Source organism: Clarias gariepinus, chromosome 12, assembly GCF_024256425.1.
Source record: "Clarias gariepinus isolate MV-2021 ecotype Netherlands chromosome 12, CGAR_prim_01v2, whole genome shotgun sequence".
NCBI lineage: Eukaryota > Metazoa > Chordata > Actinopteri > Siluriformes > Clariidae > Clarias > Clarias gariepinus.
The window spans coordinates 6,427,501-6,449,385 of NC_071111.1; the positions used below are offsets into that span (position 1 = coordinate 6,427,501).

At 37.9% G+C, this 21,885-nt stretch overlaps 1 protein-coding gene across 1 annotated transcript in view; it reads right to left on the reverse strand.

Annotated features, from left to right (window-relative positions):
- bcat1 (branched chain amino-acid transaminase 1, cytosolic) overlaps positions 1-20,057 on the reverse strand; it is a 30,944-nt gene extending 10,887 nt beyond the window's left edge. Inside the window, exons 1-8 of the mRNA XM_053509083.1 lie at positions 19,844-20,057; positions 14,166-14,210; positions 9,992-10,192; positions 9,283-9,393; positions 9,041-9,160; positions 8,475-8,635; positions 4,463-4,605; positions 2,212-2,297 (exon numbers count right to left, since the gene is read on the reverse strand). Coding sequence (XP_053365058.1) covers positions 2,212-2,297; positions 4,463-4,605; positions 8,475-8,635; positions 9,041-9,160; positions 9,283-9,393; positions 9,992-10,192; positions 14,166-14,210; positions 19,844-19,879 — 903 coding nt within the window. The 5' untranslated portion in view covers positions 19,880-20,057. The remainder of the gene's footprint in view (positions 1-2,211; positions 2,298-4,462; positions 4,606-8,474; positions 8,636-9,040; positions 9,161-9,282; positions 9,394-9,991; positions 10,193-14,165; positions 14,211-19,843) is intronic.
- Positions 20,058-21,885: the final 1,828 nt, after the last annotated feature.

The following is a 21,885-nucleotide window of genomic DNA, read 5'->3' on the forward strand; positions in this document are numbered from 1 at the left end:
ATTCTCATTTTATATTTATATTAATAACTGCATTCTCATTTTATATTTATATTAATAACTGCATTCTCATTTTATATTTATATTAATAACTGCATTCTCATTTTATATTTATATTAATAACTGCATTCTCATTTTATATTTATATTTATAACTGCATTCTCATTTTATATTTATATTAATAACTGCATTCTCATTTTATATTTATAATTATAACTGCATTCTCATTTTATATAATTATATTAATAACTGCATTCTCATTTTATATTTATATTAATAACTGCATTCTCATTTTATATAATTATATTAATAACTGCATTCTCATTTTATATTTATATTAATAACTGCATTCTCATTTTATATTTATATTTATAACTGCATTCTCATTTTATATTTATATTTATAACTGCATTCTCATTTTATATTTATATTTATAACTGCATTCTCATTTTATATTTATATTTATAACTGCATTCTCATTTTATAATTTATATTTATAACTGCATTCTCATTTTATAATTTATATTAATAACTGCATTCTCATTTTATATTTATATTTATAACTGCATTCTCATTTTATATTTATATTAATAACTGCATTCTCATTTTATAGTTATATTTATAACTGCATTCTCATTTTATATTTATATTTATAACTGCATTCTCATTTTATATTTATATTTATAACTGCATTCTCATTTTATATTTATATTAATAACTGCATTCTCATTTTATATTTATATTAATAACTGCATTCTCATTTTATATTTATATTTATATTTATAACTGCATTCTCATTTTATATTTATATTTATAACTGCATTCTCATTTTATATTTATATTTATAACTGCATTCTCATTTTATATTTATAATTTATATTTATAATTATAACTGCATTCTCATTTTATATATTTTTTTTCTGTAAGTGTTAAATGTGTGGAGTCAGACCCCCTCCCCTCAAAAAATATATAAACTTTCATCATCCACCCCCTTGTTTCTATTCTCTGTTTCTATTCGCATCAAACTGATAAAAACAAACAAAATTAAAAACTTTCAATATCATATAAAACAAATATAATGTACAACACAAATTATTAATAATAATATATAAATAATAATGCAATACTTTTAAATATTTAAAGTGTAAATTTCCCATATTACATTTAAATATTAAGCTGTAATATTTAAATATATAAATATTTTTTTTAAATAAACCTTATTTTTTACCATTTTTATAAAAACATGCATTAAAAATCTTACCTAACTGACAAATTGTGGTGCTTAATTTTTAACATAAATGTGATAAAATAAACAATTAAATATTAAACCATCAGTAATGAGAATCAGATTAAGTCACTTAGAGTTTTGAGTCAAAAATAAATATTATTAAGTGAAGTCTGAAATCAATTGTGCCTGCACTACTTGTTTTTAAAAATAATTAAAAAAAATAATTAAAAAAATTTATAAATTATATATATATATATATATATATATATATATATATATATATATATATATATATACACTGTATATGTGTGTCTGTGTGTTTTTTTATTTCTGTTAGTTTATGCCTTTAGTTTAGTTCCACCTTTTGTCCACTAGAGGCCACTATTTCACAAATGAGGCTCTCTGTTACACATCACTCTCCATATTGTGTGGTTTTTACTGTTAACTGTTTAAACTAATTTCAAATCAATTTAAAATTATTTCAGTTGGCACGCTGACTTAATGATTAGCAATGTGGCCTTGCACCTTCAGGGTCGTGGGTTCGAGTCCCATCTCGATGTCTGTGTGCATGGAGTCTGCATGTTCTCCCCGTGCTTGGACTAATGATCTCAAGATCCCAGGTTTAAACCCCACTGTAAGGCCCTCGACCACTTAACTGCTCAGATAATTACATTAAATGGAACATGTTCTGGGTAAGGGCGTCTGTCAAATTCAGTAAATGTATATGAGTGTCGCCCATCAAATAAGGCTTTCACGAAGAGTGAGATTTACTTAACAGATAAGCGAGCAAGTCAAGAGACAAAGTGCGCATTTAGTAGTGTACTTGTTCCAAAGGGTGCTTTTAGTTCTTGCAAATATGTCACTTTTAGCGATATGTGAGGGACGTTCATTCGGACACCTGAGATAGGAAAACATGCATAAAGAATTGATTTCTAACTCACAGCATTGATGTGAACACGTGGTGATGTGTGACGTTCAGGTCTTACCCATTTGCGTGTGAGCTCCAGGATGCTTTGGCGTGTGATGCCGGGCAAAATGATCCCATCTAAAGGAGGAGTCGCGAGTTCTTCCTCTGACAAACAAATACACAAAACAATCCAAGATTATGATTTGTTGTTTTAATAATAAATTTTTTTATTTTATTTACAAATTCAGGGGACTGCACAACAGGAGAGCCATCAGGAACATCACGGACGCTGCAGAGGAGGCATCTAGACGGCTTCCAAATGTAATGAAATGCGTTGGGTCGCCTAGTTGATCTGTGTCTGGTGCTGAAAGCCCTGAAACACCTGATGACCTCAGGTAACCTCAAGAGATATATACCTGTGTGGTAGGACCCAGCAGTTTCTGAAACTGAACGGAAATCCTAGACACTTTTTTGAGCAAGTTCTGGAGAAATAATTCCATAAAAAAACTCCTTTAAAACTGTTCCCCTTCAAAAGCTACTTCGCCTCTAGGACCAGATCATATTCGACCAGGGGGATTGCATCATCTATTGCACTGGCAGGAGGTATTTCCCTTGCAGCAAGTGTGTGATGCAGCAGGTTGGTTCTCTCCGCACACATTTGTCAGATTCTATAGTTTGGATGTTCATGCTACTCCGGGCTCACGGGTCCTCGAGTCAGCCTCCCAGAGCTAGGTCTGAGACCTCCTCGGCTATTGTGCGCACACGCAACACAATCCTGGGGGTCCAGGCACTTGCAGTGCGGCGGCGTTGGTATTCTCGTTCCCATAGCATTTCCACGCAGCATCGAGTGTAGCTTTTGAAAGGGAACGTCTCGGTTACTTTGCTGTAACTCTGTTCACTGAAAAAGCGGGAGCGAGATGCTGCGCTCCAATGCCGCACTGCTTGCATGACTGGACGTCCTTTCAGACAAAACTGATCTGAGGAATGTTTCCGGTTCACTCCTATTTATAACCTGCAGGTGCACTTCATCAGATGACGTCACCTGACCGAGGTTATATAAGCCAAAAATTTGGCGTGTTTGATACACACATGCTTTACAACCGGCGACACAAAAAGATGTTCCCATAGAACCTGTAACTAATGTTTTTTTTATATGTTTAAACATTTCTATAGTTCTTTGGGTTCTTACATTCTGAAATGTCTATCTTTTATAGAAATGTTAAATAATTAGATTTTCAGGAATTCTAGAGAACATCTGCTGTAGGGTCTCATCCCCTGATTGACAGAATCATGCAGTTTAAGGTACAGGATGTTAATGCTTGATATCTGTACAATCCGGATCTCACCTAAACAAAGTGTGTTATCTAAGCTCAGACACACACACACACACACACATATGCATTTAATGTTTATTTAACCTCTTGGATGCTTGTATAAAGAACTGAACTAGATAATAAGGACTGGTTTTGTCAAATTCAGCAGAAACTCAGACAGTGTCACTGAGCAGCATTTCTCCGTAACTTACTTACTTTTTACTTCCATTTATTTTCCACTAGAGGTCGCTACTGCACAGTTAATACTGCTAGTCACACTCTAAAATTAATTAATTAATTAATTTAGTTAGTTAAAGGCACATGATGGTTGACATGGCAAAAATGTTCCATAAAGTGACTGCAGTTGAAATAACATTTCTGTTTAATAGTGGAGGATTATACTGAGTGCAAAAGTTTGTGCACGCTTAGTACAAAATAAAACTATAATGTGTAACTTACACCTTCTAGGATTGTTAAATAATTTATTCACAACGAATTAATTAATTGTAGCCTATCGTTTCTACTACCTGACCCGCATGGTCTTTGTTTTACCCATAACCAAACCATAAATAAATAAAGATAAGTTACACACACTTTTTTTAGACACTGGTAGAAAAGGTGCAAATTCACCTATCTGACAATACTTTGGATTTAGACAGAAGGACAGAGGACAGGTTTGCGGTAAAGTTGTCCGCACAAAAGATGCGCAGACGACAAATTTACATGGCCATTTGCGTGTTTACCATCTCGCGGAATACAACTCATTGCCAGAGTCATCACGCACAACTGAACCTCGCAGGAACAATAATAATAAAATAAGTAAAGATGCGGAAATTAAAAGCATGCATTTGGCTATATACTGTGATTAAGTGTGTGTTTTTCGCGAGCTGGTTGCTGCGTCGGGGGCGGGGCGGAGGATCGCGATGCAGGCTCAGCATCGTGATGTCTATCGGCCATCGGCGATGGCATCGTCTATCGACCCAACCCTAGTATGAGGTGTACATAAGTGTTCGGTACCTCCCTCCTCGTTGATCCAGTAGAGAAAGAGGTTCATTGTGCCGACCTCGGTGATCTGGTGCTCGTCTCCGTACAGCCACAGGACCTGCTGACAGCCGACGTCCACCGCCTCGTACTGAGCGAAGATGGAAGCTCCGTAGTTCCTGGGAGAGAGAGAACAGTCGTCCGAGTGCTACAGTGTACTCTCACCTAGTGTAGTGTACTGTAGTGTAGTCTAGTGTACTCTCACCTAGTGTAGTGTACTGTAGTGTAGTCTAGTGTACTCTCACCTAGTGTAGTGTACTGTAGTGTAGTGTAGTGTACTCTCACCTAGTGTAGTGTACTGTAGTGTACTGTAGTGTACTCTCACCTAGTGTAGTGTACTGTAGTGTAGTCTAGTGTACTCTCACCTAGTGTAGTGTACTGTAGTGTAGTCTAGTGTACTCTCACCTAGTGTAGTGTACTGTAGTGTAGTCTAGTGTACTCTCACCTGGTGTAGTGTACTGTAGTGTAGTCTAGTGTACTCTCACCTGGTGTAGTGTACTGTAGTGTAGTCTAGTGTACTCTCACCTAGTGTAGTGTACTGTAGTGTAGTCTAGTGTACTCTCACCTAGTGTAGTGTACTGTAGTGTAGTCTAGTGTACTCTTACCTGGTGTAGTGTACTGTAGTGTAGTCTAGTGTACTCTCACCTGGTGTAGTGTACTGTAGTGTAGTCTAGTGTACTCTCACCTAGTGTACTGTAGTGTAGGCTAGTGTACTCTCACCTAGTGTAGTGTACTGTAGTGTAGTCTAGTGTACTCTCACCTGGTGTAGTGTACTGTAGTGTAGTCTAGTGTACTCTCACCTAGTGTAGTGTACTGTAGTGTAGTCTAGTGTACTCTCACCTGGTGTAGTGTACTGTAGTGTAGTCTAGTGTACTCTCACCTGGTGTAGTGTACTGTAGTGTAGTCTAGTGTACTCTCACCTAGTGTACTGTAGTGTAGGCTAGTGTACTCTCACCTAGTGTAGTGTACTGTAGTGTAGGCTAGTGTACTCTCACCTAGTGTAGTGTACTGTAGTGTAGTCTAGTGTACTCTCACCTAGTGTAGTGTACTGTAGTGTAGTGTAGTGTACTCTCACCTAGTGTAGTGTACTGTAGTGTACTGTAGTGTAGTCTAGTGTACTCTCACCTAGTGTAGTGTACTGTAGTGTAGTCTAGTGTACTCTCACCTAGTGTAGTGTAGTGTAGTCTAGTGTACTCTCACCTAGTGTAGTGTAGTGTAGTCTAGTGTACTCTCACTAGTGTAGTGTACTGTAGTGTAGTCTAGTGTACTCTCACCTAGTGTAGTGTACTGTAGTGTAGTCTAGTGTACTCTCACCTAGTGTAGTGTACTGTAGTGTAGTCTAGTGTACTCTCACCTAGTGTAGTGTACTGTAGTGTCCTCTAGTGTAGTGTACTGTAGTGTAGGCTAGTGTACTCTCACCTAGTGTAGTGTACTGTAGTGTAGTCTAGTGTACTCTCACCTAGTGTAGTGTACTGTAGTGTAGTCTAGTGTACTCTCACCTGGTGTAGTGTACTGTAGTGTAGTCTAGTGTACTCTCACTAGTGTAGTGTACTGTAGTGTAGGCTAGTGTACTCTCACCTAGTGTAGTGTACTGTAGTGTAGTCTAGTGTACTCTCACCTAGTGTAGTGTACTGTAGTGTAGTCTAGTGTACTCTCACCTAGTGTAGTGTACTGTAGTGTAGTCTAGTGTACTCTCACCTAGTGTAGTGTACTGTAGTGTAGTGTAGTGTACTCTCACCTAGTGTAGTGTACTGTAGTGTAGTCTAGTGTAGTGTACTGTAGTGTAGGCTAGTGTACTCTCACCTAGTGTAGTGTACTGTAGTGTAGTCTAGTGTACTCTCACCTAGTGTAGTGTACTGTAGTGTAGTCTAGTGTACTCTCACCTGGTGTAGTGTACTGTAGTGTAGTCTAGTGTACTCTCACTAGTGTAGTGTACTGTAGTGTAGGCTAGTGTACTCTCACCTAGTGTAGTGTACTGTAGTGTAGTCTAGTGTACTCTCACCTAGTGTAGTGTACTGTAGTGTAGTCTAGTGTACTCTCACCTAGTGTAGTGTACTGTAGTGTAGTGTAGTGTACTCTCACCTAGTGTAGTGTACTGTAGTGTAGTCTAGTGTACTCTCACCTAGTGTAGTGTACTGTAGTGTAGTCTAGTGTAGTGTACTGTAGTGTAGTCTAGTGTACTCTCACCTAGTGTAGTGTACTGTAGTGTAGTCTAGTGTACTCTCACCTAGTGTAGTGTAGTGTAGTCTAGTGTACTCTCACCTAGTGTAGTGTAGTGTAGTCTAGTGTACTCTCACCTAGTGTAGTGTAGTGTAGTCTAGTGTACTCTCACCTAGTGTAGTGTAGTGTAGTCTAGTGTACTCTCACTAGTGTAGTGTACTGTAGTGTAGTCTAGTGTACTCTCACCTAGTGTAGTGTACTGTAGTGTAGTCTAGTGTACTCTCACCTAGTGTAGTGTAGTCTAGTGTACTCTCACCTAGTGTAGTGTACTGTAGTGTAGTCTAGTGTACTCTCACCTAGTGTAGTGTACTGTAGTGTAGTCTAGTGTAGTGTACTGTAGTGTAGTCTAGTGTACTCTCACCTAGTGTAGTGTACTGTAGTCTAGTGTACTCTCACCTAGTGTAGTGTACTGTAGTGTAGTCTAGTGTACTCTCACCTAGTGTAGTGTACTGTAGTGTAGTGTACTGTAGTGTAGTCTAGTGTACTCTCACCTAGTGTAGTGTACTGTAGTGTAGTGTACTGTAGTGTAGTCTAGTGTACTCTCACCTAGTGTAGTGTAGTGTAGTCTAGTGTACTCTCACCTAGTGTAGTGTAGTGTAGTCTAGTGTACTCTCACCTAGTGTACTGTAGTGTAGTCTAGTGTACTCTTACCTAGTGTAGTGTACTGTAGTGTAGTCTAGTGTACTCTCACCTAGTGTAGTGTACTGTAGTGTAGTCTAGTGTACTCTCACCTAGTGTAGTGTACTGTAGTGTCCTCTAGTGTAGTGTACTATAGTGTAGTGTAGACTAGTGTACTCTCACCAAGTGTAGTGTACTGTAGTGTAGTCTAGTGTACTCTCACCTAGTGTAGTGTACTGTAGTGTAATATAGTGTAGTGTACTATAGTGTAGTGTACTATAGTGTAGTGTACTATAGTGTAGTCTAGTGTACTCTCACCTAGTGTAGTGTACTGTAGTGTAGTGTACTATAGTGTACTCTCACCTAGTGTAGTGTACTATAGTGTAGTCTAGTGTACTCTCACCTAGTGTAGTGTAATGTAGTGTACTATAGTGTAGTGTGGTCTAGTGTACTCTCACCTAGTGTAGTGTACTGTAGTGTACTATAGTGTAGTGTGGTCTAGTGTACTCTCACCTAGTACAGTGTATTGTAGTGTACTATAGTGTAGTGTGGTCTAGTGTACTCTCACCTAGTACAGTGTAGTGTAGTGTCCTCTAGGATAGTGTACTATAGTGTAGTGTAGTCTAGTGTACTCTTACCGAGTGTAGTGTACTATAGTGTAGTGTAGTCTAGTGTACTTTCACCTAGTGTAGTGTACTGTAGTGTCCTCTAGTGTAGTGTACTATGGTGTAGTGTGGACTAGTGTACTCTCACCTAGTACAGTGTAGTGTAGTGTCCTCTAGGATAGTGTACTATAGTGTAGTGTAGACTAGTGTACTCTCACCAAGTGTAGCTTACTGTAGTGTCCTCTAGTGCAGTGTACTATACTGTAGTGTAGATTAGTGTACTCTCACATAGTATAGTTTACTGTAGTGTCCTCTAGTGTAGTGTACCGTAGTGTCCTCTATTGTAGTTTACTGTAGTCTAGTGTACCTTCCCCTAGTGAAGTGTACTGTAGTGTTGTATAGTGTAGTGTAGACTACTGTACTGTTACCAAGTGTAGTGTCCTCTATTGTAGTGTACTATAGTGTAGTGTAGCCTAGTGTACTCTTACCTAGTGAAGTGTACTGTAGTGTGTGTGTGTGTGTGTGTGTGTGTGTTTTACCCTCACCCTCCCATTTTGCAGTCTCCCGTCCCTCCTTTCCAGGCCCTGATATATTTGGAGTCGGCCCACAGAGACACAGACTTGTTTCCTGTGCTGAAGTAGGAGCCAACAGGACTGAGGATCACAAACAGTAAGGCACGCGAGGCCTTCTTCACACCTAATGAAGACTGCACACACACACACACACACACACACGATAAGGTGGGTCTCATGTACGAAGCCAACACATAATATTTATCTTTATCTATGCGCGCTTTTTATGGTTACATCATCACCGATATATATTTTAAACACAAATGGAAGCCTACTGAAGGGTCTATTCCATCGCTGTACTAGAGCAACACGGATAATATTGTTTTTAGGCTTATTCAAGAAAAAAATGTAAGTTCTGGTTGAAAAGCGCTCGGTCTATGGTCACAAGGTGGTGAGTCCAAACCCTGAGGATGAGACAGCGACCCATAGCGGGTGGGAGGCGTACTCTCTCTCACCTGTCAGTCACAAAAACCCTAGCAAGTCACGAGGACCTGTGAGGTCATGTATGTGGAAGAGGGCAAACAGGTTGTGTCCCTCACCTCTGTGCCCAGGAATGTCGGGCGGATGTAGAGACTGGCCGAGTCCGAGTGAGGAACCCAGTCCTGATCTACCTCCACCAGTTTCCTGATGCACTCCAGCAACTCTGCACCATCGAAACTCTGCCACACACCAGGACACGAAGTACAACACAACATATACTCGATATACAGTACATGTACAACCAACACAATGAATGAATGAAATAGGTAGGGCATGTGAATGAGACTGGGCGGGTATTTACAGGTAGACAGGCTCTATGTGCAGACTTTAACATGCGCGCCATGTTCAGCGAGGGCCTGAAGAGACGAACTCGGTCATCCTGCCCCCGGTACGCCTTCATGCCCTCAAACAGCTACAAATAAAACAGAACACTCACGTCACCATGTGTGTAGACAAACACCAGACTCAAGGACATGGACAGTGTGGGGGACAGAGTACATGAAAGTCACCTTTATAAAGTCGTCAGGCTTGCAAATGATATGAAAAAAAAAAGAACATCAAAAAAAGACTTTAACCCAACTAAGTAGCATTTCGTGTCATGAGGAAAAGACGAACCCTAAAAAAGATAATGATCAAATAAAATAAATAAACTGAAAGAGGGTGTGGTACAACCTGGAAAAGCATCAGAAAGGAAAAATGATCGGTAATCGGTTTGCTGATGTGATTCAGTTATTACAAGCAAGGGATACGCGAGTTTTTAATTACTTTCCTTTTCCTTATCGATCTCTGTTCCGATACTTTTGCTCACCTAGAAATTGGATGCGTTGTTATTAGCTAGATGTGACAATGAGGAAACGAAAGCTATCATCTCATAGTTGATCTCAAACCCAAATGTTTTCAGTGTCCGGGTGAAACAACAGAACCGACCTCGCTGTTCCAATACGTTGAATAGGGACTGCATTATATTAACTGTGTGTGTGTGTGTGTTTAGTTGGAGTTGAATCACACACCTGCACTGCATAATGCAAGGCCGAGCAGGCAGGATGAAGGCTCAGGTTTCCAAATGGCTGAATCCGAGGTTTTTCCCAGCCCCCTTTACAGCTCCACTCGATGAGCAGCATGTGGTCCGTGAACACGGTGCCGAAGGCCAAGTTCTCTGACTCGGGTTTAGGTTTACGGCTCTCACACAGCTGGACCACGGTGTCTGCTGCCTGTATGGAAAGGAATTAACGAAAAGTATTTATGTGGACACACAAATCTCGTGCTTATCACTCTTTACTGGAACATAATAAATAAAATATTTCAGAAATATAATATTCTGTCAACAAAGTGCTAAGAAATTGGTCTTTCAGTGACAAGCTACAGTAGATTGCATAAGTACAAGTGAACAACGATATGACGTAGTAATAGTTCTCTTTTTTTTTTAAACATTATAAGCTACAAAAAAACATAATAAGTCCTCCATAAACACATTGTAATTTTTTTTTTTAAGCTTTAGGTCCCACAGATCATCAGATGGTTTTTCTTAGGATATTTGTTCTTTTATTTGTCTTCAACTCTGATAGATATTATGCGGCAGTAAAATGACAATATCCAATATAACATCTCAGGCTCAGCAACCGATATTAATACACATCATCACATCAGAGAACACATTGTGCATGAGGGGGTTCACTGCAAAATGAGATAAATCCACTTCGTCAGTCTTCAGAAAGACACTTTTTATTGAAGAACTACTAAAACCTGATTTATTTATTTTTTGATGCATGGTTTGTTTGACTCGCAAGGGGGATTAAAGGCACATAAATAAATTGCAATAAATACTCCTCCTCCAGTTTGGCCCCAATGTATAAATCTCCCTGCAGTTGTATATACCATGTCAGTTTGATTTTAATATAAAAAAAATATGGCAAATCCATGATTGTGTGGTTTAGCAAGCCACTGGGAGCAAATTGGAACAAGAAAAAAAATCATTTTGTTGTCAACAAAACCATTTTTAATTACCAAGTTTGTTGAAAATCATGATACATTATGAGCAACACAATAACTTTAAAGTACAATCAGCCTCCAAATCTATCAGTTTCAGTGTCGCTGTAGTAGTTAAAGACCTTACAACAGAAGTCCATGACTGCTAGGGAAACTGGAATAGCAGTAAAAGAGTTTAAACTCAATTTTTTGCTAAAAAATTTTCCACGTTAATTAACGGCAACTTCTATTTTGTTCATCTGACAGTTTTGCTTTACTGATCATCTGATAGAAAGAAAAGATATGATTTTCTCCTTACAGTTTCCAATAAACATAATTTACTCTCCTGGATAATTAATACATAATATCACACTCAAGGTTATGCTGTTGTACTGAATATCAGCATGGCAGTGATGTGCGAGGATGCAGAACAAGTACGGTAGATAACACAGCCGCGCTGATATTTAGCGCAACACCACAACAATTCATCTCCCACTCCAGAACTAACTGGTAGAACTAACCAACCGCTACTGGCGGAGCTGGCGACCAACAGTAAGCGACCAGTTAGGGTAATTAACAGGGGTGAAAGTAGCTTAAAATTCCTTTAGGTACTGTGTAGCCAAAAGGTGAGGAGAATAAACCGTGGAAGTGGTGGACAGTCCTGAGGAACTTACGAGATTTACTTTATATTAGGTAATTAATGGGGTTTGAATCCCAAATAGTGTTAACTGGAATGCTAGTGCACTAGGATTAGATTAGATTTTTTTTTTTTTTTTTAATGTTTAAATGTCTTGGGGAAAATGTGACATTAAATGGCTGCATTTCATAGGAAACTGTAAAGAGAAAATCATATTTTTTTTTTTCTGTCAGATGATCAGTAAAGCAAAACTGTCAGATGGACAAAATAGAAGTTGCCATGAATTAACGTGGAGAATTTTTTAGCAAAAAATTGAGTTTAAACTCTTTTACTGCTATTCCAGTTTCCCCAGCAGTCATGGACTTCTGTTGTAAGGTCTTTAACTTCTACAGCGATCCCTTGATCAGGGGTTAGAGGGAGTTTTGGGATCCGGTAGCTGTAAATAAAAGATCACAGATGGTTCACATGTGATCCTAAACGACTTTAAGCAATTATCAAGAAGACAGTGTGTTGTTTAAGATGACATAACGTTATCTTGCTGAAAGTGTTCCTGTGACTGGTTGTGACTGTGTAGTTAAACCTGCCAGTGCTGTTACCGTCTATTATCATGACTCGTGAGATTCCTCTCATACAATCAGACTGAAACCCATCATGTGTGCTTGATTTCTTTGGGCACTGGAACAAAGAACATGTGCACATGCATAACAAAAAAAGCTCCCTGTTTTATCCACTTGAAAAGTTTTCCTCCCATTGAAACAAACAGGTATGCAATTTAGTATTCTTCACCTGTTCACTGAGTTAATACTGAATATCTGCCATAGGTCAGACCGAAAGCTGAAACTGGGCTAATGGTCATTCTTCAGTTACATTTCTAACACTAAGCGTAGTGTCTCTCTTTGGAACACACATCTAAATAAATCTTTAATTGCTACTCTTAACCTCTAAACTCTTTGTCTCTAAGGTTGTTGCTTTTCAGCTGTCTCACTCTAAATACACTGGATCCAGTGTCTCATGGCTCTTAATTTTTATTTTTTTGGCTCACTAGTGGAGCAAAAAAGTCAGCATACAGGTAGACTTGTATTAGGAAAAAAACACGGACAGCCTTGTCTGCTAACTGAAATTTTAGTTATGGACGAGTTTTAACTTTTTTTTTTTTCACATGTCAAGGATTACGTAGAATTTCCTCAAAGATTCAGTGGCCTGAGGGAAAGTCAACCTAAACCATTAAATCAGCTTTAAAGGTTAAATATTTACCACGTTTACCTTAATAGCTGAAGGTGTTTTATTTCAGAAAGTATAATGACAACCTGAAAATGATTCGAAATTATTTTAAAGTAGCTGATGCCACAAAAACGCCAGAAATCATAAGTCATCATGAATATTAGTGCTGTCAACTGATTGTGATTAACTAGATTATAATTTTCAGTCATAGTCTGTAATTAATTACGATTAATCACAATTTTTAAATATTTAGATTAACATGAATTATAAATGTGCAATGTTTGAACAAAGAAATGAATGACAACCTGATTAATTTGCAGTTTTATAAAACATTACAACATTAGCGTATACTAGCATACCATGTATAGTAATATGGGGGTGTGGCAGTTCTTTCCCTTGAAGGTAGCTGGTTTTATCCAAACTTACATCTAGAAGCTTTTTCTATTGAAACCAGTCGTTCAGCACACCTGGTGATGTTTCCTCAGTCCTCTTATGATCCGCGTTAAACGTGCCGTTATCATATAAAGCTGGTTGACCGCGCCACGTATACAGTATATATATCAAATATTCTATATATATATATATATATATATATAGATATCTATATATCTATAGACCTAAGAAGGTCAATAGGTATATATGTTATTCATGATATCTATATATCTAAAACAAAAGTCTATGAATACTTCTCATTGTAGATCTGTTTATGCAATGTTTAAAATCCACAATCAATGCATCACGCATTTATAAAAGCAGAAACACATGTGGCGGCCGTCCACATCCACAAGCAGCTTGTGCAAACTGAGGTCATGGAGTTGTTAGTGTTTCAACATCCTGCCTTGTAATCATCTAACCGAGTCTGAGAGGCACTGCAAGAAAGAGCAGGGAGAAGCTTGACTGACACAGCTTTTGGAGATCTGAGAAAGTGAATTCACTCAAGACAGCACTTTTATCCAGGGAGCATGAGGCTCCCCACAATCCGTATATTACCAGAAAGGAAAAAAAAAAACGTGTGGGGGTGTTACCATTCATACATTCCAGCTATAGAAGCCAAATTTCCAGCCCCTTCAAGAAGCTTTGAGAGGCCCCCTGACAATATGGCTGTGCTGGAAATGCCACGATGACGAGCTCACGGCCCCACCAAACCGAAAGCAGACGGTGAAGAAATGTGGAAGGTTAGCACCAGAAACATGAAAATGCCAGCACTGGACTTCAGCAGTGCTGAATCATGCAAACTGTTTCAGCTTATGATTCCATTCATCAGTGTACAGGAACAGAAGGAATGTCCTACACAGTCCACACAATGTTGGGGGGATCTCCGAAACTGTTAGCTCACACATGGATTCGATTAGAGACCTTACCTTAAAGCTAGCCGCTTCATTACACAAGGGGGTTTCGTCTTGGACCTGAAACGACAAAACGCTGACGTCATTAAAGCATTCGTTCATACTCTGGTGCTACAGCTTCTATGAAGTTCTACTGTAATGCGGTATAGCACATGGTACTGCAGTTAAATCAGCGAAATAAACACATACCATAAATGAATACAACAAATCAATGGTACAGATTATGGGTTCAACATTGAGGTAGCTAAGATCTCTACGAGTGCAGAGTTTGTTTGAGGACATAATCAATTCTCACATGGGGGAGGGCTGGGGGGAGGGTTCAATGCCTATTACATTAAATCGAGAAAGTCAGCCACTTCATCCTGTTTCGTAGCAGTTAGTCATTTTAATTCATCATTACAAGATTATATTTGGGGAGGGGCCGGTGCTGGTACCATAGTAACCATATGCTAATATTGCAGTTACCATTAGCTCTACAATAAAACTGTGGCATTGCACAAATTTAATCTAGTGTAACCAGAGTGTTAGTATCATAGTCAGTATAGATAGTGTCATATAGTTACTGTGGGATACTGTACTGATTTTATATTATACAGTACTGTGCCAAAGTAGTGACCACCCCATTACTTCATATTCAATTCAGTTTAATGAAATGATGTAGATTAAATCAAAGGAGGCATGGTAATGGTGGCTTAGTGGTTAGCACTGTTGCCTTGGGTCCGGGTTCGATTCCCGCCTCTGTGTGCTTTGGAAGCAAAATATGAAAAAAAAAAATAGAAGTTAAGACTTCTGCGAAAAGAACTGTATATAGTGAAACCATGGTCGAACTGTATTAAAGTCACCATGAAGAGAGTTTATTTATCATCATAAATCTGGTATCTAATATCTCTCTTGTATAAGTCTTGCTAAGTTGTATCAGTATATTAGCAAGGCTAAACTATGATATTACAGGTCGCATGTGGTATAGGGATAAGCCATAGTAGTGTCATAGACAATATGAAGCATATATTGTAGATAGTGTATGTTTTGTATATATTATATCACAACGTAAGTGATATAGTGATGGCAGGTAATGGTGGTGTAGCGGTTAGCACTTGCACCGCTAGGGTCCGGGTTCGATTCCCACCCCAACCTCTGTGTCCATGGAGTATGCATGTTCTCCAGTTTGTGGGTTTCCTCCAGTTGTTTTTGTTTTGTTCATTTAAGGTCAATTAGCCTATGCCCTTCAGCAGTACTGTTTCTTAGGGTCACGCTAGTGAACTGAAGCTAAGTAAAAAAAAAGATTCCAATGATCGGACTTAACATACAACAACTAAAGTCAAGTAAAGTACTATAGCACAAAGATTGGTAGTAAGATAATGAATGTGAGGATTTATAGTAGTATTATTATTATACTGCAGCAGGCATGGAGTACTACAGTAAAACCATGTTGGCTTTATTAGCTTGACCATATGTATATATCACAGTAAAGCCATAGCGGTACTACAGCAGACCATGAAGCAAAGTAGACACACACACGTGAAGTATAATAGAGTCTTATAGTGGCGGTTTTATCGTTTTATCGAGTTTGCCATACTATAGCAAAACAGTGGTAGAACTAGAGTATATATAGAGCTATAGACACATACTGTATGTCTAGTAACTATGAGTGACCATGGTGAAGCCAAGTAGCGTGCAATACTATAGTGAAAAGAGCCTGGCAGTATTGTAGCAGTGTCGTCAGGTATTTTTAATGTACCTTAAGTTTAAGACAAACTCAAAACCGATATGAATAAAATGTAGCTGCTAAAGACTAACCTCAGTGGATTTGTACTTGATCTTTAGATGAAGTGATTTGAGAGTTAACTAAAGCAAGTGAACTTTATTTAAGGAGTGACTGATATCATGATTTGTAACGCCTAATATTTGAGCAGTATTTATCTTGGCTAAGAGTAACGCGGATCATTTCCACATAGAAACTACTTTTGGGAATAAAACGCCCAAGAAGTTGAAACACAATATTTAGTTATGGATGGTCTTAGACAGTCTCCTTATACATATAACATGAGGTCTGATTATAGGAATGCGTTTCTCAGGTTTTCAGAGAGCGCCATGTGAAATGCGCCGTGAAGTTCTTAAATTGTTCCACACAAACGGCCGGATTAGGGCCTCTTACCTCTCACACGCTCCTTTATGAATTAATAAAGAACTCTAGGTTTGTGGATATTGTAAGGGATAATGTACAGCTGATACTGGAAACGTGTACACAAGGTCCATGCGGAAATCACAACATACTGTAGAGTGATAAAGAGTCAGAATTACAGTCCAATACTGACTTTGAATTATATGCTAATTTATAGAAGAATAAACACTGCCATGCTTTACTACAGTATAGTGCCTCTTATCCATCCATCTAGTATTAGTTTTAGTATTAGTATTTGTTATTTTATTTGATTTCCCCTATTTTTATCTTATTTTACTTGATTCTGTTGTTTCTTAATTTTTAACTTTGTACTGTCCACTTGCTGCCGTGGCAAAACAAATTTCCCACTTGTGGGACTAATAAAGGTTTATCTTATCTTATCTTATCTTATCTTATCTTATCTTAGGAACCTTTCTAGTCCAACTAGGGACCACGGAGGCCAATGGTGACCATGTATTTGTTCCTATTTTTACGACCGGGGTAAGACCTCTGGTCAACATTCACACACTACGGGCAATTTGGAAACACCAATTAGCCCATGCTGGATGTTTTTGGACTGCAGGAAGAAAACCGGACAACCCAGATGAAGCAGCACACCAAGCAGGAAGAAAACAAGCTAACTCCACACACACAGACCCAGAGGTGAGAATCGAACCCATGTAGTGCCCTGTATGAGGGTAATAGTTTTGTACTTGGACTTCAGGCAGACTATGATGGTGCTGAGACTTTAGTATACAGTACCTCATACTCACCTGATAATCCCATCAGGACATTTCAGTTATCAAAATGTTCTGACAATGTTGGTTTGACAACGTTACACACATTGGAATCTGGTCTACTTAATAAAAAAATTATTTTTGACGAACATCACATCTGTGACATTGGAAACAGGTTAAACGAATGAGCCCAACACCATATTGCAAATATAACTTCATTATATTTATTTCTATTTCTTAATTGAAATACATCTTTGAAATGATCATACTGCTGATTCTCATTTTTTGTTCTGTTTGTTTTTTTGCCAGCCCAGCTGGATCCCTGACTGGGACTTGAACCATGGTGATGAAAGCGCTGAACTCTAGCCACCGGGTCACTAGGGATACTGGTGCTGTGGTTAGTAAATGCACATGTATTGAACTGTGAAACAACAAGCATGACAAAATAACTCCTCCAAGTCAAAAAATACTAGCCATCATTCACTATATCAATAAACGTATACGCTATAATAGGCTGATATTGTGTTGTTCTGAAGTTGTTTTTGCAACATTCTGCTGAGGCCATTAATTCGAAATCATTTTATTAAAGTTACTGTAACTTCCACAGCATAATTACAACTATATCATGATTATACAATATTATTATGTTATTAGTAAAAATAGTACTATATAGTAAAAATAATACTATAATAATAATAATAATAATAATAAATATTATAAATATTATTAATAATAATAATAATAACACCATGCTGTTGCTATAGTCCTTCATAGTCACTAAGATAATTTGCGATGTTACTTCCTCCTCAGTACAATACTACCATTGCTTTCCTATACATTATATTACATCCTCGTCACTATAGTTTTGCCATGGCTGTACTGAAGTACTGCATACTCAGTATAATACTACTAAACTGCGAATATAGTACTTCATGTTCATTATAATGTTACCATGCGTATACTGTGGAATTGCATAGTCGTTATTACGTATACTCCCAGGATTTTTATAATATATAGGATAATTATAATAATAATATAATTCTCACAATAATACTGTCCTGGGTTTAGGAAAGTACTTAATTCTCACTAATCATATACAGTTCATTGAAAAAGAATTTTTTTTAGCATTTAAATTGGTTTAATATGTATTTGCACATATTATACTTTACTTTTTTCCCTTGAATGCTGGTTTATAATTAACAATCAAGATTTATGAATCATATATAAAAATATATATTTTTTAAATGTAATACATTTTATACATGAAAGGTTGAAACGAGTAGAACCCAGTATGGACTTACATTAAATTACATTACATTACATTTGCCCCAACGGTGGCAGCTTGGCAGGGCTGGAGTGTGAGTTCGACCCAGTCTCGCAATTGTCTCATCTAAAAACTCATTTTTTTCTTTAACCATTCTGGACTGCATGAATCAGCACTATTTCTAGTGTCTCTAATAGGTGTATGTGTGTGTATGTGAGAATGTGTGTATATATATATACATGGTTTGGTTTGTTTGTGTATACAGCCTCAGAGCACTTTCCAAGCAAATTAATGACACTGATATAGTAGTATAAAAAAAAGAGAACTAAAGAACTTTCACTTTATATACGTATCTCTACTACTTTATCCTGTATTCAGGGTTGCAAGTGGTCTGAATCCTATCCCAGGAGACGTAGGACACGAGGAGGGGGTGCCAATCCATCACACGGCACACACACACACACACACACACACACACACACAAGGGCAATTTGGGCATGCCAATTAACCTAATCTGTCTAGTCTTTTGTCAAGGCTAGTCTAACCTGTTTTAGTCTTTTGACTAAAACCAAAGTGCCTGAAGGAAACCCAACAAGCACAGGGAGAACATGCAAGCTCCATGCACACAGACCTGAGTTTTCTCACCCCAGATACACACACACACTACATTTATTCATCAGCACGAGGCAAGGTATACCCTGGATAGGATGGCAATCCATTGCAGGGCACACACACACACACACACACACTAAATGGAAACAAAGAATCTGTCTAGTTGTATTTCTAATCTAGTGTAATCTTTTGACTGGGGGAGGAAACCAGAGTAACTGGAGGAAACCATCAAGCACAGGGAGAAAGAACATGCAAACTCCATGCACACAGACCCAGAGGCGGGAATCGAACCCTCGACCCTGGAGGTGTGAGGCCACATTGCTATCCACTATACCACTGTACAGTACATATTTTATATTTATATATATATATATATATATATACACAAAAAAAGTAAAAAATAAATGTCATGTATTAGAAAAAATACATTATATATAAAATATTCATAATATTCATCATATAATGCCAAAATGCATGCATTTTTTTTCATGTACAGTAAACGCCTTGGGTCAGCAGTGTGTGAGTGTGTGAGTGTGGTGTTAGTCCACGTGTCGAACGTGTCTATTTTTAACACGCTATCTATGGCTCCATCTCCTCCAGCGGGGTGACTTCTGTAGGGAGCGTGGAAAAAATCTGCTGTCACACACACACACACACAGACACACACGGGCATCAAACAGAACCTGGATGTGTTTCCTAAAACGCAATCAAACGAGCATTAATCCAGATCAAAGCACCGACACACACACACACACACAGGGCTGCGTGTGACGCTGGGATAACGCTGAGATCTGACTAATCCGCTATTCGGTACACACACACACACACACGACCGAGTGTTTTGGGGTTACAATGTATCGCGCGCGCGCGTGCGTGTGATGGTGATGATGAAGATAAAGATCAAAGGGAATTGCGTTACCTGAGGAGGTCGCGCGCACGCCGAGACGCTCGCCATGATGGTGCGGAGCTGCGCAATAACCGGAGACTCGAGCCGACTACAGCACACTACTGTACTCACACACACACACACACAGTGCTCCCTCTCGGCTTTATGTCATCCACAGCACACACACACACACACACGAGCTAAGCCGTGCATGCAATCAGAACCCAGAGCTCCTCATGTATCTCCTTTTATTCGGATTTATTAATCGGATTTCTCTTGCTCCCTCCTTTTTTTTTCTTTTTTTTTTTTAGTAGGCTCCATTTGTCCCCCCTCCCTCCTCTCGTTCATGTGCAAACAATTACACACTTCCATTGCATCATTCCTGCACACTACACTCCATGCACTCACACAACTCCTGAGCAGGGCATGTGATATGCTTATAATGCATTGCAATATTATCACTGAGCATCGTATTACATATACTTACAGTACAGTTTATATGTCTGGGTCACTCTACAAAAATTGTGGAGAGTGCTGTCAATTAGTTTTGTTGATGCCCGAATAATTTAAATTAACATAACACACACATTAACTTGTATATCTTTATAATCATGGAACACATTTTCTTACTTCAATGTTTAATTGATTGATTGATTGATTGATTGTTCGATTGATTGATTGTTCGATTTATTTATTTATTTTAAAAGGCCAGAGAAAGGTCTTGTCACTGTGTGGCCAAGTATACTTGGACAAGTGGAACTGTATATTTTTCATCTAAAGATGTTTTTTTTTTTCATTAATTAAATCCGACTTGTGTCACATTTAGCAACTTTTATCTAAAAACTGATCACTTTTTAAATTTCATGGAGCCATGTGATTTCTAGCTTTTTCTTCAGAACTAGAAACATGTGCACACAAAATACTTAAAACAACAGGACAGAATAAGTCAATTGTGCACTTAAATAACTCTAGTAAAAATGTAAATCATGAAACAATAATTGCTTATAATTAATGATATGAAATCAACATCAGTCACCCCAAACTATGTCATTGGCGTTACTGTTACACAAATAAGGTACATTTTGAAATACATTTGACATTATGAAATTCTGCGTGCGTCAGAGGTCACTAGATGAAAAGCACTGGACAAAGCTATGTCAGATGTCTCTTTTCATTTGTTTAGAAATGTCATCATTAATTTAGCAATTTTATAAAAAGCATTGAAGTCATTGGTGAAAAGCATATTTAAAAAGGCAAGTATTTGGAGTTACTCAGTTTATAATGATAACTGTCAAAAATTTGGACATAAAACCTGATTTCACCTAATAATTAACTGATTTTGACATTATTAAACGTCTTACAGTATACTATACAGTACATGGAAGACATTTTGTAAATACAATGAATAATTTTTCTCTAAATTGTCATTGGTCTTACCGTCAGCGTTACCAGAAAGGAAAGTAACACCAGTTATTTAATGTATTTTTTTTTTATAAAAATGCATTAAGCTCTACTTTTTGTTGATTCATAAAATGTAAAAGTAAGTTATTACTATTAAAGAAGTTCTAGATGTGAACATTTCAGGAGATTTTTAAGACCCAAATTCATAAACAATTAGTTTTTTTGTGGTGCCAAAACAACTCATGGGAGGACACGGACAGAAGCTTTTGAATAAACAAAATTTGGAGTGATAGTCTAAGGAAGGTAACTAATCTAGGAGTATTTTTCTAAGGAACTAACTGACTAACTAACTAACTAACTAACTAACTAATGAGCAAGCAAGAGGCGAGGGTGGCGAGGTAAAACTTCTTGAGGAGACATTGAGAGGAACCAGACTCAGAAGGGAACTCAATCATAAACAGTGAGATTAAACATCATTTCCATTTAGTACAAGCATGGCAACTGTGGAAACACCCACTAATGAGTGGCATGCAGAGATTTTGAGGGCAGTTCTTCCATTTGCAGCATTTGGCAGACGAACATATCCTCCTACCTCTGACAAACATGCAGCAGTGTGCGCACACATGAATCCCTGTGATAAAACTGGATAAAATTATATATTTTAAAATTATTTT